General features: G+C 48.0%; 1 protein-coding gene and 1 long non-coding RNA gene across 2 annotated transcripts; both read right to left on the reverse strand.

Moving 5' to 3' along the window:
* Positions 1-1,966: 1,966 nt before the first annotated feature.
* Positions 1,967-5,063, reverse strand: LOC119378370 (uncharacterized). Its single transcript, XM_037647535.2, has 4 exons — positions 4,917-5,063; positions 3,712-4,521; positions 3,189-3,657; positions 1,967-2,787 (listed from the first exon to the last, which is right to left on the reverse strand). The coding sequence occupies exons 1-4, from the start codon at positions 5,061-5,063 to the stop codon at positions 2,561-2,563; spliced, it is 1,653 nt and encodes a 550-aa protein (XP_037503463.2). The 3' UTR covers positions 1,967-2,560.
* Positions 5,064-6,221: 1,158 nt separating this feature from the next.
* Positions 6,222-11,848, reverse strand: LOC125756797 (uncharacterized). Its single transcript, XR_007414750.1, has 3 exons — positions 11,726-11,848; positions 6,368-6,415; positions 6,222-6,250 (listed from the first exon to the last, which is right to left on the reverse strand). It is a non-coding gene; the product is annotated as an uncharacterized LOC125756797 (long non-coding RNA).
* Positions 11,849-14,267: the final 2,419 nt, after the last annotated feature.

Consider the following 14,267-nt stretch of genomic DNA (forward strand, 5'->3'; position numbering starts at 1 on the left):
TAGGTTTAATCAACATATATACCCCAGAAAGTGGACGGGAGGATGACCGCCGCCGTAGCTCAGTGGTAGAGCATCGGACGCGTTATTCGAAGGTCGCAGGTTCGGTCCCTGCCGGCGGCAAGTCATCTTTTCGTCCACTTTACTTTCTTCACATTTACATTCTAAATACTACAGATAACACCCCCTGTACTTTCCTTGGCGTTATTGTCTGTTAGTTCTCATTAATATTGTGTCTAACAAAGATAAAACGAGCCCTTGAAAAATCATAGCTTTCCTTCATTCATAGCGAGGGTCTCGTCCTGGCAGACTTAATGCCTTCAGGTAGTATGCGAGGGATTATTGGTCAGCTGCCAACTCGTAAAAAAAAAAAAAAAAGATCACGTGCTACGTGACGCCAAGAGGCAAAAAAAGAGTGTTCCACACTCGCCGCCATGGCTGCGATTGGCGCTGACTAACACTCCTAGGTTTAATCAACATATATACCCCAGAAAGTGGACGGGAGGATGACCGCCGCCGTAGCTCAGTGGTAGAGCATCGGACGCGTTATTCGAAGGTCGCAGGTTCGGTCCCTGCCGGCGGCAAGTCATCTTTTCGTCCACTTTACTTTCTTCACATTTACATTCTAAATACTACAGATAACACCCCCTGTACTTTCCTTGGCGTTATTGTCTGTTAGTTCTCATTAATATTGTGTCTAACAAAGATAAACGAGCCCTTGAAAAATCATAGCTTTCCTTCATTCATAGCGAGGGTCTCGTCCTGGCAGACTTAATGCCTTCAGGTAGTATGCGAGGGATTATTGGTCAGCTGCCAACTCGTAAAAAAAAAAAAAAAAAAGATCACGTGCTACGTGACGCCAAGAGGCAAAAAAGAGTGTTCCACACTCGCCGCCATGGCTGCGATTGGCGCTGACTACACTCTAGGTTTAATCAACATATATACCCCAGAAAGTGGACGGGAGGATGACCGCCGCCGTAGCTCAGTGGTAGAGCATCGGACGCGTTATTCGAAGGTCGCAGGTTCGGTCCCTGCCGGCGGCAAGTCATCTTTTCGTCCACTTTACTTTCTTCACATTTACATTCTAAATACTACAGATAACACCCCCTGTACTTTCCTTGGCGTTATTGTCTGTTAGTTCTCATTAATATTGTGTCTAACAAAGATAAACGAGCCCTTGAAAAATCATAGCTTTCCTTCATTCATAGCGAGGGTCTCGTCCTGGCAGACTTAATGCCTTCAGGTAGTATGCGAGGGATTATTGGTCAGCTGCCAACTCGTAAAAAAAAAAAAAAAAAGATCACGTGCTACGTGACGCCAAGAGGCAAAAAAAGAGTGTTCCACACTCGCCGCCATGGCTGCGATTGCGCTGACTAACACTCCTAGGTTTAATCAACATATATACCCCAGAAAGTGGACGGGAGGATGACCGCCGCCGTAGCTCAGTGGTAGAGCATCGGACGCGTTATTCGAAGGTCGCAGGTTCGGTCCCTGCCGGCGGCAAGTCATCTTTTCGTCCACTTTACTTTCTTCACATTTACATTCTAAATACTACAGATAACACCCCCTGTACTTTCCTTGGCGTTATTGTCTGTTAGTTCTCATTAATATTGTGTCTAACAAAGATAACGAGCCCTTGAAAAAATCATAGCTTTCCTTATATATATATATATATATATTATATATATATATATATATATATATATATATGTGTGTGTGTGTGCAGTAAGTGCTAGCTTCTTAAGTGTTTATATTCAATATAGTTAAGTCCGACTATTTAAAATGACGGAAGACAGCAGTATATTTGTGTTGTTTATTATTTTCAAATTCAACAATCAGTGCTATCTGTTTCTTTCGCTTCGTGAAAGAAAGGGACATTACTGGAATTTTGCTGAGTTGCCCTTCGACGGAGTGTTGACAGTGTCGCAGGAAAACTCATTCTGTTGATGCTTCTGTAAGGAACACATAGGAATTCTAAGCAAGAGCAAAAAAGCTACCGCCCTCGGCAGCATGCTTCGTTCCTTCAGCGTGAGGCGTCTTTGCTAAAGTCGATCAATGAGAGAGAAAATGGTATATATGGTAACCACAATGAACAAGTGTCGTGAAGAAAACATGTTAACAAAAAAAATTAACAACAATTCATATCGACTGCAAGAACGAGAACACTTTGTATCGATATGCGACTGTCTTTATACGACGCCGAAGCTGGAGTGGAAGGCGCGTTAGTCTTTCCTTCTAATGGACTTAGTATATCGAAAGAAAACAACAAACACGGCTGTGCTGCGCATAAAACTGTTTTCAGTGGCTTAAGCCTAATTCGTAAAAGCCTAGTTCATAAATGTAACTTAGCAGAGCATTATATCGCTTCCGTTTAGACATTTCGAGTTGCATGACAGCAAAAAATACTGTTTCACGTCGTGTTTTCATTCTATGTCGCAGGCGTAACGACAGAGTGTTCGGTGGTATCGGTGTCTAGGAAGTACTTTCGCAACAGCGGCCGCCAAAGTGAACACTGTCATTTGTCCATGCTGACGGCCTCAGTCACCGCCGGCACCACCCATCATCATAGGTGACCCATAACCGCCCTGTGGCCTTCGACCCCGACCTCCTCCGCGAGGCCTTTGAGGAGTGCCACCTGGCAACTGGCCGGACGCGTCCTGTCCGGGTATCCGGAACCGTCCGAGTACGCCCCGCTGTCGGATGTGTAGTAGCCGCCGCCTCCAGCGCCGCCAGCAGTGGGGCTTGGGTACTCAGGCCCCTGCCATGCTCCACCTCCTCCGGGTTGTGCACCTTGAATTGGCGACAAAGGCGCCGTGTCATATCCATTGGACCACGAAAAAGATTTCGAACCGCCATAATAACCGCCACCACCAAACCCACCACCACCAATTGTTCGCCGGGCACCGGCACCCGGTTTGGAAAAGCCGGCCGAGCCGGGACCAGGCGAATGAGGCGACTCGATCTCGAGAGGGCTCTTTTTGTGGAAAGCAGAGCCACCTGCCGACTTGGTGTAACCGCCGTAGACGCTACCGCCTGATCCCGGAGACACGGCGCCTGCTGTTCCAGCTATGGGAAACAAACCCGCGCCGAGAGAGTCAGGATAGCCACCACCACTGCCCGAATCGTATAGCTGTTGAAAGAGCTTGAGGAGGAGTACGAAGAGCGTGCACTGTAGGCGGAGGAATAGCTACCAGCTCCTGATGCACCGGGACCAGCGCCTGCACCCGGATAAGCATCGGCCCCTGATGAAACCTGGATACGTCGCAGGCGCCGGGCGAGGCCCAGTTGGAACGACACCATATCCACCAGCAGAAGGCCGTGAACCGCCTTGGGGAGCCGCGGCACCAGCACCTGGATAAGACCCCGAACCAGGACCACTACCCGCCAGGTATGGGCCAGGGCCACCAGGTGCAGCTCCAGCTCCTCCTCCGGATCCTCCATAGCCTCCATAACCGCCGGGGCCTCCAGGACCACCAGCACCCCCGGGTCCTCCAAGCCCACCTGGTCCCTTGGGACCACTTGGTCCTTTCGGACCACCAGGACCTCCGGGGCCACTGGGACCGCCGTACCCGCCAGGACCTCCAGGACCACTCGGGCCACCGTAACCACCAGGACCTCTGGGACCACCGGCACCAGTCGGACCACCGTAACCACCGGAACCTCCGGGTCCTCCAGGACCACCAGGACCACTCGGCCCACCATAACCGCCTGAACCCCCGGGGCCACCGGGACCACTGGGACCACCGTAACCACCAGATCCTCCAGGGCCTCCAGGACCACTGGGCCACTGGGACCACCGTAACCACCAGGACCTCCAGGACCCCGGGCCTCCCGGCCCACCAGGGCCGCCGTAACCGCCTGATCCAGAAGGACCACGAAGTCCGCCAGCCGGCTTTCCGCCTTGTCCACCAGAGCCTGGTCTTGGCCCAGAGCCGTATCCTCCTCCAGTAGGGTAGCCACCGGCACCAGGCCTACCGCTTCCAGATCCAGGGTAACTGCCAGCGCCAGGTCCTCCAGCTCCAGAGCCTGGGTAACCCCCAGCACCGGGTCGGCCGGAACCCTCCTCCTGGGTAACCACCGGTACCACCGGGGTAGCCTCCAGCACCAGGAGCTCCTCCAGAACCAGGTCCACGAGGGCCACCGGGGTAACCGCCTGATCCTGGAGAGCCGGAACCTCCTGGGTAACCACCCGCGCCTCCCGAGCCAGGATAGCGACCCGCGCCGGGGGCGCCTCCTCCTCCTCCTGCTGCCCCCGCCCGTTCCACCGGGAAGGTAAGCTGGCCCAGGGCGACCTCCACCGCCTGCACCACCTCCACCGCCAGCAGCGCCTCCGCCACTTCCGGGCAGAGGCTGCAGCGGCTGTGGGCTCTCAACATTCACTTCGGCGTTCAGGTAGTACCAATTGGGCGCTTCGTCACACTCGAAGCTGTACCAGTAGTCACAGGCACGGATCTGCTGGTTGAAGATTGTTCCTGGTCCACACAGGAAGCTCTCCTTTCGGCCGTTGTGGCACACGTGGTAAACCTGAAAAGTTGCAGGTGTGCTATTCAGCATTGTTTGAAGAGCATAGTCTCGAACCACGCGCGATGTATTCTTGACAGTCACAGGAAATGTTTTACTATCAATACGCGGATTGAACTTCACAGTGTCTGCAAGAGCTGTTTTGACTGAGGACATGGTTCTCCGTTTTCGATAATTGTTGCTATTTAGTAATTAAAAGGTCTGACTGTAACTTCTGATTATTGAAAGGTGATGCAACCTCTTGGTCGATTGATAACAACGTCGAAGAAGTTACTATTATAAAGAATAAAAACAGAAACCAAGATTTTCGTATAAACCGCCAGTCACTGCATCATATGATCCTGCAATGGCCGATCGAATAAATTTATGTTTAGGTAAATGGCTTGGAAGGGCCTTACCTGACACTGTGCCTCCAAGTCAGCATACATGCCTTCGTACGGCTGCTGACTGCAGCGAAAACTTGTGCGGGGAATTTCCTTGTATCGGGTAGTCGACGCCAGCTGTACCTCGAACCCAGCCTCCCTGATTTTGTCCCTTGCTTTCATCCCATCGTTTGTCTGCGGCATAGAGCAGTGAGACACAAATAGGAATGCGGCCCGCTACATACTTATTGAAATGAAGCAGGTTTACTGTTCGCTCGGGCAGCGTGCTGTATACGAAAGAATAATGAGATATCTTGAACGGACTGTAACAGAGTGGAGCAATTACACGCCAACCAGGCAAGGCAATGTTATTTTATGAGACGCCGTGTACGTTCCTCAAGCCGTGGCGTGTTTTCGTTGTTTGCCCTTAGGAGAAATGCTTGATCGACATATTTATCCGGCTTTTCCTAGTTGCATAGCGAGCACCAGAAACATGGTCTGAGTGAGGTACCGTGCTCACAGATTGAAACGCGACCTCAAAACTTTCAGTATAACTGTAAGCGTATACAACTGTGTTAGTTAGTTTTGGTTATAGCTATGTAACGTGATACTGGCGAACAGGACACGGTTGTCTCTCCACTTGTCCATGTCCTGTTCGCCAGTATGATGTTTCAGTATAACGACTGATATGCGCAATGCTCGAGATAACCGCTTCATTTCGCTGCGAAACTGGCCGCTATTGGTAAGGATAGTTCCGATGAATATGTTCAAGTCGAAATTACGCCGAAGTGAAGACGGTAGAAACAAAAGTACGTGCATTACTGAGCCCTAAATTGTCGCATTTCCATCCGTGAAGACTGTACAGAAATGCGCATACAACATCGCTATTGGCTTAGCCAGTGGGACGGTTATATATATATATATATATATATATATATATATATTATATATATATATATATATATATATATATATATATATATATATACACGCACGAGCATACGTACAGAAGGCTCTTATCCCCCCTCCGAATAATTTTCTGATTACACCCCTGGGCATCGTGCACACAGAAAATTTCATGGAACTCGCTATGGTGGGTCAATCGCTACATTATGCATGTAGTACATGCCAAAACCGGCTCCTCTCACGATGTTCGCCGCTTTTGAAAGCAATTACAGCAACGTTTTTGACCAGGCGTGCAAAGCGTGAACAAATGTCGATTTCCTCTTGCAAAATTTTCATACATGCTTTCTATTTCCCAGGCACCATATGCGCATATAACGGTTACAAGGCCTAAGAAATAGCCGAGCGCTTTGCAGGCGCCTCAGGCTTGGCACTTACCCGCTTGCAGTGATGAGGTGCTGCGAGGGCTGCGGGGAGAAAGGAGGAAGGAAAGATGTGCTTTACTTGTGTGTCCGAGAGCCAAGGCTTGTGGAGAAAAGTGGTGGCTGCAGAGCCCGTGCTTACCGCGTTTCATAAGCACTTACCCAGAAGGAGCACGAGCCCCGCTGTAATCTTCATTTTTGATGGCCAATCTGAAACAAAAGGTACGAGTAGATAAGTGATCCGCCAACGCCATGTGGTGCGCGGTCAGAGCGACGCCGCACGCACAGAAATAAAGGGGTAAAAAAGGTTCCTCGCGGACGCTGCGCCTGTCATTCGATTCGCGCAGCCAACCTTGTACGTTTGCGAGGCTTTACATAAGGGTTTCCTTGAGGCTTTACGACGTGTTTTGACGGTCTCGGCAAGGAACAAAACGCGTGCATTCGTATAGTCGCTTCCGCCGTGCAAGGACCAGCACAGTTTTTTTTCCGCTAACTGTTGCTGCGACGCCCCTTGGCGTCCTCCGCGCAAATCGAAGCGTGTTTTGATGATCACAAAATCGTACTGCTGTGCGGCTTGCGCAAGGAGGCAGCAGAACGTTTCCGTCGCCGCGAGCTCCTATCTGTCGATAGCCCTGCATGAATGAAGCTGGGCGGGCCGTCAGCTCCTCCCTCCGCAAGTATGCACCGACTATTAGTTCCTGATCTGGCTGCTTGGCGTGTGTCACCAAGGTCTCCTGCGCATCTTCCTCGATCAAGTAGGCAGCGAGCCCCTCTTGCGACAGAAATAGCGTCTTGACGATTGCGCAACGCTTCTAAAGAAGCATCACGCGATTAATGACATGGTTAGCTGAAGTAAGGCCGTTTGCCGCAGAACGTGTACATTTGCAAGTTGGGAGACGCCACGCTAAAAGCTCTCAAGCGCACTCTTCTAGAAGGAGCATGCCGATGCAACCTTGAAGCCTTCAAAATGCGTACAACCTTACGCACGCGTGCAAAATGTGCTAGATAATCGGACGAGTTCTTGTAATCCTCAAAGCGCTCGCTTTTGCGGTTCCTGCCAAGACTAAAAAAAGAGAACGGCCAGGAGAAAGCTTTTATCCAACTTAGAGCTACCAAGATCCAGCCTGTATAGCCAGCTTTGATCCCTCCGAGGAGGCTTTCTTCTGGACGATTCGCAGCCCCTCACAATTGCGCTGTAGGAGGACTTACATGCGCTGGCTCAGGCCTCGGCAGGAACGCCCGACGAGAGTACTTTTAAAACAGTCCAGAATGATCCTGTTCAGTGAGCGAACGCCTCCCAAGTGCAGCTGAAGCTGTGTTATTATATTTCGTAAGAAAACCTTTATAGTTGAGGCCATAAAGCACAACCAGCGAATTAGAACTGGTGGAGACAGAGTGAAGAGGCAATCGAGTGGAAAGCTTTGGACGCTGATCAAAGATGCGAACATGCCGGACACCAACTTTTCACGCCCCCTGTCCGAAAAGCTTGACACTCGCATGTTGATCATAACTTCGAATTCGACTACTACGGTGCCTAGAAAGTAACAAGCGATAAGTCGCGGCACACCTAGACAGTGGCGTCTGCTGTCTATATGGTGCCCGAGAGGAAAATCGTGACCGATTTTCCTCTCAAGCACCATATAGACAGAGAGGAAAACTGCGCCGAGAGGAAGATCTCTCGGGCGCAGTCTCCTAGAACTAGCGGAAAGAATTATTTATTTATTTATTTACAGGATACCTGCGTTGCCTCAAAGGCGTTATCGCAGGGGAGACATCTGTATGATCATATGCTTCATGTTTTACAGTGAAAATAAGCAACAAAAATATATGAAACAAGGTTAACATCAAGATAAACAAGTGAAAGGACAATAGGTTAGCATGTTCAAAGGTAACATAAAGTTGGAACAAAAACTAGCACAATTATACATTATTGTAAACACAATCGGGAATAAAATTATGATTATCAGGTACAGAAACGTAGTCTTCCGGTAACAGGTTCCAATCTCGAGCAGTTTGTGGAAAAAAAGACCTGGAAAAATGATTTGTGTTGCAGCTGTATACGCGCACTTTCTTGGAGTGGTCGTGCCTAGTCGAGACGTAGGATGGTTCCGACAAATAGGTGCGGCTGTTAATGCCTGTTTGATTATAAAAAATACGGTGGAAAAATTTGAGTCTTAAGTTTTTTCTTCTAGCTGTTAGTTTCCCAGCCCGTAATGCTTTTAATTCAGTGACACTTTGAAAAGGGCAGTAATTACTGGAGACGAATCGTGCAGCCTGATTTTGAAGCTTTTCTATTGCTTTTATCAAATAGTCCTGATGAGGGTCCCAGATCATAGAGGCGTAATCTAGGATAGATCTAACATGTAAAAAGTATAGTGTTTCTTTGACATCTTTGGACGCTGATTTGAAATTTCTGCGAATAAAAAAACATTTTACTTGCTTTAGATATTGTGTGTTGGATATGTTCGTTCCATTTTAGTTTCGGCGTAAAGTATACCCCGAGGTATTTGCACTCTGGGACTGTGTTTATCGTTGTGCCTTCAATTGTGTATTTTGTTTGACGTTCCAATTTCTTGTTTGAAAAGCGGATGTGATTACATTTACTAATATTCAAGCTCATCTGCCACCGCTGACACCAATTTACTATTTTATCAAGGTCGGTCTGCAGGATTGTTATATCTGATATAGAATTAATTTCTCTATAGACGACGCAGTCATCTGCAAAAAGTTTAATGGGGGACTGTATGTCATCTACAATATCATTAATGTATATGAGGAACAACAGTGGCCCCAGAACACTGCCCTGGGGCACTCCCGATGATACTGTTATGTATGATGAGCTACAACCATTAAGGACTACACACTGTTTACGACCGTTTAGATAGTTACAAATCCAGTTTTCGGTTTTATTGTGTATGTTTAAACCCTTTAACTTAGTATTTAGCAGCGGTGACATACTGTGTCGAACGCCTGCCTGAAATCGAGGAATAGTGCGTCGACGTGTTTATTATTGTCAAGGAATTTACCTATATAGTGTTGAAATTCAACTAATTGAGTATTGCATGAGTGACCGTTACGAAGTCCGTGCTGTGACGCAGTAAAAAAGCTCATTGATTCAAGGTATTTAAATAATTGACTGTATTTATGTGCTCAAAAATCTTGCAAGATACCGACGTTAAGGAAATGGGTCTGTAGTTTTCCACCAGTCTTCTGTCTCCTGATTTAAAGATAGGATTAACAGCCGCGATTTTCCAGTCCTGTGGAACCAACCCGGTCTTATAAGACATTTGAAATACAATACATAGATACTGTGCGATAATACCATGACATTTCTTTAGCATATATGATGGAATTCTATCAGGACCGATAGCTTTTGAGGTGTCCAGCTCCCGCAAGAGACAGTCAATACCGTTTACATCTATGGTTATTTCAGGCATCCCGTCGGCGGGGCTAACATTGGAAAAAGGGATGCAGCTGTACCGTGATTATACCGTCAGAAAACACCGATTTAAAGTAATGATTAAACATTTCAACCTTTTCAGCGTCTGTCGTTGTAGTAGTTCCAATATTCTAAACATGCGATTAGTTCTAGCGCATGTTGTAGCTTACGCGAATGTTTTTAACAACTTAATCACGCCAACGAAGTCAATACAGGGTAGACCAGCTTCGCAGTATTGCGCCGACTTGTAGCCACGGCAACGTATCGTTTTCTTGCTTTGAATCACTTTACCCTTAGTACAAACACCGGCTACGAATATCATGACAAGCACGTATTTAAAAAATTGTCCACGTGGCGCTTATTAGTAATTTCAGTTAGCCATATAATAATTACTGTAAAAGCTATTCGTTAGCCTAACCTAACTGACAGCAGCGATGAGCAAAGCTACTTTCATCAAGTTTCGACTCTCATATAATTAGAGCCGTGTACTAAGCGTTCTAATCAATTTTTCCGCCCTCCCTCTCGACCAGCGGCAGCTCGTTTGCGACAGTAATCCGGCTCACCAGCGTATAACTTACTACTCCCCTCCCTGTTGCGGTATTGAACTAAACCCGGAAGTGCGTGTCTACGTAAGGATGTGCCTTCACTGCAGACTGTAACTTTCGTCGTTCGCATCATGAGCAGGCAATGGTTCTAAACTTCCCGTTGTAAACTACTGGAGCTTTGTGCTTTCGAATAGGGCACGCGCAGAGGTTGCTTAGCAACGCGCTATGACCCCGCTTACAATGTCATGAGTTTGATTCCCCGCCATAGCGATCGCATTTCGACCAAACGCCCACGTGCCTATGGGCGCTCCTAAAGTACAGCAAGGAAGGAGCAGAAGTTAGACTGTATCTATTGTAGCCAGAACTATTAGGGCGTAAAAAGTGGTATTCTTAGCATATTTGTGTGCGCACTGTTTTAGCGCAGGATGTGTAGACCCAAAAATTGAGTTTGTGGGCACAGAAATGTGTAGACACAAGCGAATGTTTTGTGTCCACATACTCCGTGCTCCACATGGCGAAGAAATATGTCCTACACACAGTACCGAAACTGAATGCTTGCTCATCCCTATTCCGCACTGCATTCATTGAAGCTTTAAATAAACATTAAACATTGTCAACTTCTACAAGCAACGCACTGTCACTAACGTATTTTAGGCAAATTAGCTGGTTTTATTTAAGGAACTACTCGTATCCATAAACAACTCTCCGATTCATTTTGTTTCAATATAACTCTATGCTTTGGTGCAGCCAGTAATCGTTAATGTAGTATGTGAGAAGCTGAATGCCAAACGTAAGCATTAGTTGCCATCCGTATCGATATAAAGTCACCCGAGGGTTCGAATTATAAATAGGCAACAGTTAAGTTTTGCTCTTACTTGAAGCCATTCAGCAATGCAAGTTGAAAGCACCCATTGCGGCATAGTATGCGTTTCTCCTTATTCAACAGGGGGAAGGTTACTCGGAGATTATAGAAATATTGACATTGAACGGGCCTGTAGTGCGCAAGCAGCGAGCAGTGATGTGCAGACGCTCGCTCACAGCTCGGCCACTTTGGCACCACGTCGTTCATAGGCAACATACTGCGAATGCATTGATAAATGGGATTCTCATGCAGGTAACGTCACTTGTTACTCTCTCAAAGGTTGCGTAAACTATGTGATTGAACCTTTAGTGAACATAAGCTTAATGAATATTCGAACGGTATCAAATTTATAACGTGGTTAGAAGCTGCATGCAGAGGCATGTCCGCATTCCTATACCACGAAAGCTGCTGTCGATGTTGCCGAGAATCAAACACGCTACCTGTTGCCATCGTCAACACTTCGTGAAAGCTAAGGCACAGATTGGCGCCACCACTCGCCCGCGCACACATGGAAACCTTGTTCGCGACTACAGCGCTGGCCCAAACCTCTTGGGGACGGCTCACGAGGAAAAGATGAGCGGCAAGGTCCTATCAGTCGGTACTTGGCCACTGAGAAACAGTAGCGGCGAGTGGCAGAGGTTTAAAAAAAAAGTGCCAGCGGTGGCCGAGCTCACCGGATCCGCGGATGTTGCTTGAACGGATGGAGGGGGCCGAAAAAAGTGAAGGCTCCGGCTCCGGGACGCGGGCGTTTTATAGGAGTAGGGATCGGCCGCATCTTCTTCCCCGCGGCAAACCGGTTGCTTTTGTTTGACGTGGCCACAGCACTCTCCTCCTCGCGTCGCATGACGACGTCGACGACGACGTCGGGTTCCCGACGAACAGCGCCCACCGCGGCGCCGTCATAGCGGTTCAAGGCCGGGGTCGCGCGCAACGCCCTGTCCTGGCGCTGGCAGTCCCGGCGCGCAGGAACAATCGCTCCCACGCACGCCGCCTCGCGCTGTCCGCACCCTTGCTTCCGGAACCGCGTCTCCCAAAGCCGCGTGTCCGCGTGCGTTGGCCACAATCAGGTCCGGGTATACGAGCTCCCGGAATGCGCAGAGAGAGTTCTTACTGCGGCTCGTAATGGAGTTTCTTTTTAACCAGTGATGCCAGCGCGAGTTGCGGCAGCGCGGGGCAGCACGCGGATTCGTATTTTCCTGTACGCGAATGCACGCAGGTAAGCATCGCTCGGGCCATTCTCTAATACGGTGCGCGGGACGGTCGTTTCAGAATGTTCCTGAGACCAAACCACGTCAATCACGACTCGCAGAACTGTTTGCGCAAGCTGGCTCTCTAAGAAAATACGACATCGGTATCCTAATGCACATGCAAGACTGAAACTTCTGCGCTATGCGTAACATCTGTATCTACATTCGGTGTATTGGTGAAGACAGCTGTCTTCACCACTTTGGCTTGTGAATGCTAGACGGAGATTCTGTTTCAGACCCCTCTTTCTGGTGCACAGCTGCCACATGCCATCGCAGATGGGGGAAACAGAGAGGGAATAGACGGATAGTCTAAGTGGGATTCCGAGACAACGCCACGACGAGTTTTCCGCAAACGCGTGCGATGAGAGCCACCTTCGTTCGCTCGTTCTCAGAGAACAGTCCTAAATGTGGTCGGGGTTCCGTGGTAGTCCATAAGGGTGTGCTTGCTGGAAGAATAATAGAATCTGTCACTGCTCGAGCGCGAGATATAGACGAAATAATTTAAGGCACCGCTTTACTCTCTCTGAAGGTAGTTATTCTGGCGAGCGCGTCCAATCCCGTCCTCTAGGTGTCGATATTCAAGTAGTTGGTCAGAAGTGCAGAATGTCAGACCCAACTAAAGTATTCTGCAATATTAAATTCGACATTCTCGGTTTACTTACGTTTTCTCTTTTTGAGTGTCTCGAATTTTTTTTTTTTTTTTTTTTGCATTTCGGGCTTGTCGTTATTTTGTTGAATCATCCAGGCTTCAGTCACTAACTCGGTGTACCCTAGCCTGCCCAAGTCCGTATTGTTATAACGACAGCGCGCGTTTGAGCGAAGCTTTCCAGGGAAAAAAAAAAGAGGGGGGGGGGAATGTCTAAGCTACTCTAGTCCATGGCGCTTTATTCTTTTCTGAAACGGGAGTCACATCTCAAGGAAACACTCTGGTATCATCCACACCACTAGGTGTAAAGGAGTAAACACCCGTTAAAGATTAGTGCAGTAGTTATAAATGTTCTGTGTGTGCGTGACAAGATATACGCTCCGACTATCAAGAACTTGCGCGGTGGTCACATCTTGGATAGTTAGTTCCCTCTACTTTCTCCATGTAACCTGCACCTTTGATAGGGAGCGCGTAGAGTCTCTTTCATAGATTTCACTGTAGCTGTTTCCGAAAAAATTCACGAAACGAATGTGTGCCACAAGTTCGTCCTCGTCTGCGACAGACCCCCTTAAAGAAACAAAAGGAACGAATTTTCAGTGGTCGCTCAGTGGCTCGTTATGCTGCTGAGCACGATGTCACGGGTTCGATTCCCAGACGCAGTGGGCGCCATCGCTTATGCCCCGCATTTATACTGCTCCGAATGTGAAATTAAGGCTGGGCTATCCGTCCCTTTGTACGCGCGGTGATAAGTGCAACTCAATGGCAGCGCTCGAGGATGCGGTCTAAAAATAAACAAACAAAAACAAAAAAGCTTTCCTAAGCTTCTGCAGTCCCATTCTTCTTGAGCACTCAGTATGATAAATTACGCGCTTTATGTTCATATTGTTTTTTTTTTCGATACGGGACCACTCTCAAAAAAGCACTCTGATAACAGCCACGCGACTATAGCTATAAAGAATTGCGTGTTATTTATGCCTTTCGGTCTCATTTATTTAAGAAAACGGACAGGAAGCCTCATACTAAATGACACACACATCTATTCCGAGCCGCGCCGGCAGGGCGGGTTTTCAGTTTTCCGGCGTGCAGTCATGTTGCTGCACTGGTAGGCAAATGACATATATTTTGTGTTTCATTATTATTTTTATTAATTTACTTATTTTTGCACTGAACATTGAAGTCGAGTGAATGGTCCTACTGAATGAGACGTTCGAAGTGCCACAAGCTCGGAGGAAAAACAATGCTGGTGCATTGTAAATAAGCGCCCCGTGCCTCGGGAAGTTTGGTATCGTTAGCACCGCGTAAGTAAAAATGAAACGACACGCG

Source organism: Rhipicephalus sanguineus, unplaced genomic scaffold, assembly GCF_013339695.2.
Source record: "Rhipicephalus sanguineus isolate Rsan-2018 unplaced genomic scaffold, BIME_Rsan_1.4 Seq805, whole genome shotgun sequence".
Classification (NCBI taxonomy): domain Eukaryota; kingdom Metazoa; phylum Arthropoda; class Arachnida; order Ixodida; family Ixodidae; genus Rhipicephalus; species Rhipicephalus sanguineus.

Bases quoted from the DNA above. Each gene is read 5' to 3' on its own strand.
- LOC119378370 (XM_037647535.2), bottom strand. From the start codon at position 5,063: ATGAAAGCAAGGGACAAAATCAGGGAGGCTGGGTTCGAGGTACAGCTG. The intron at 4,522-4,916 runs GTAAGGCCCTTC...GCAACTTTTCAG, and splicing joins ACTTGGAGGCACAGTGTCAG to GTTTACCACGTGTGCCACAA. The intron at 3,658-3,711 runs GTTCAGGCGGTT...GAGGACCCGGAG, and splicing joins TGGTCCCGGTGGCCCCGGGG to GTTCCGGTGGTTACGGTGGT.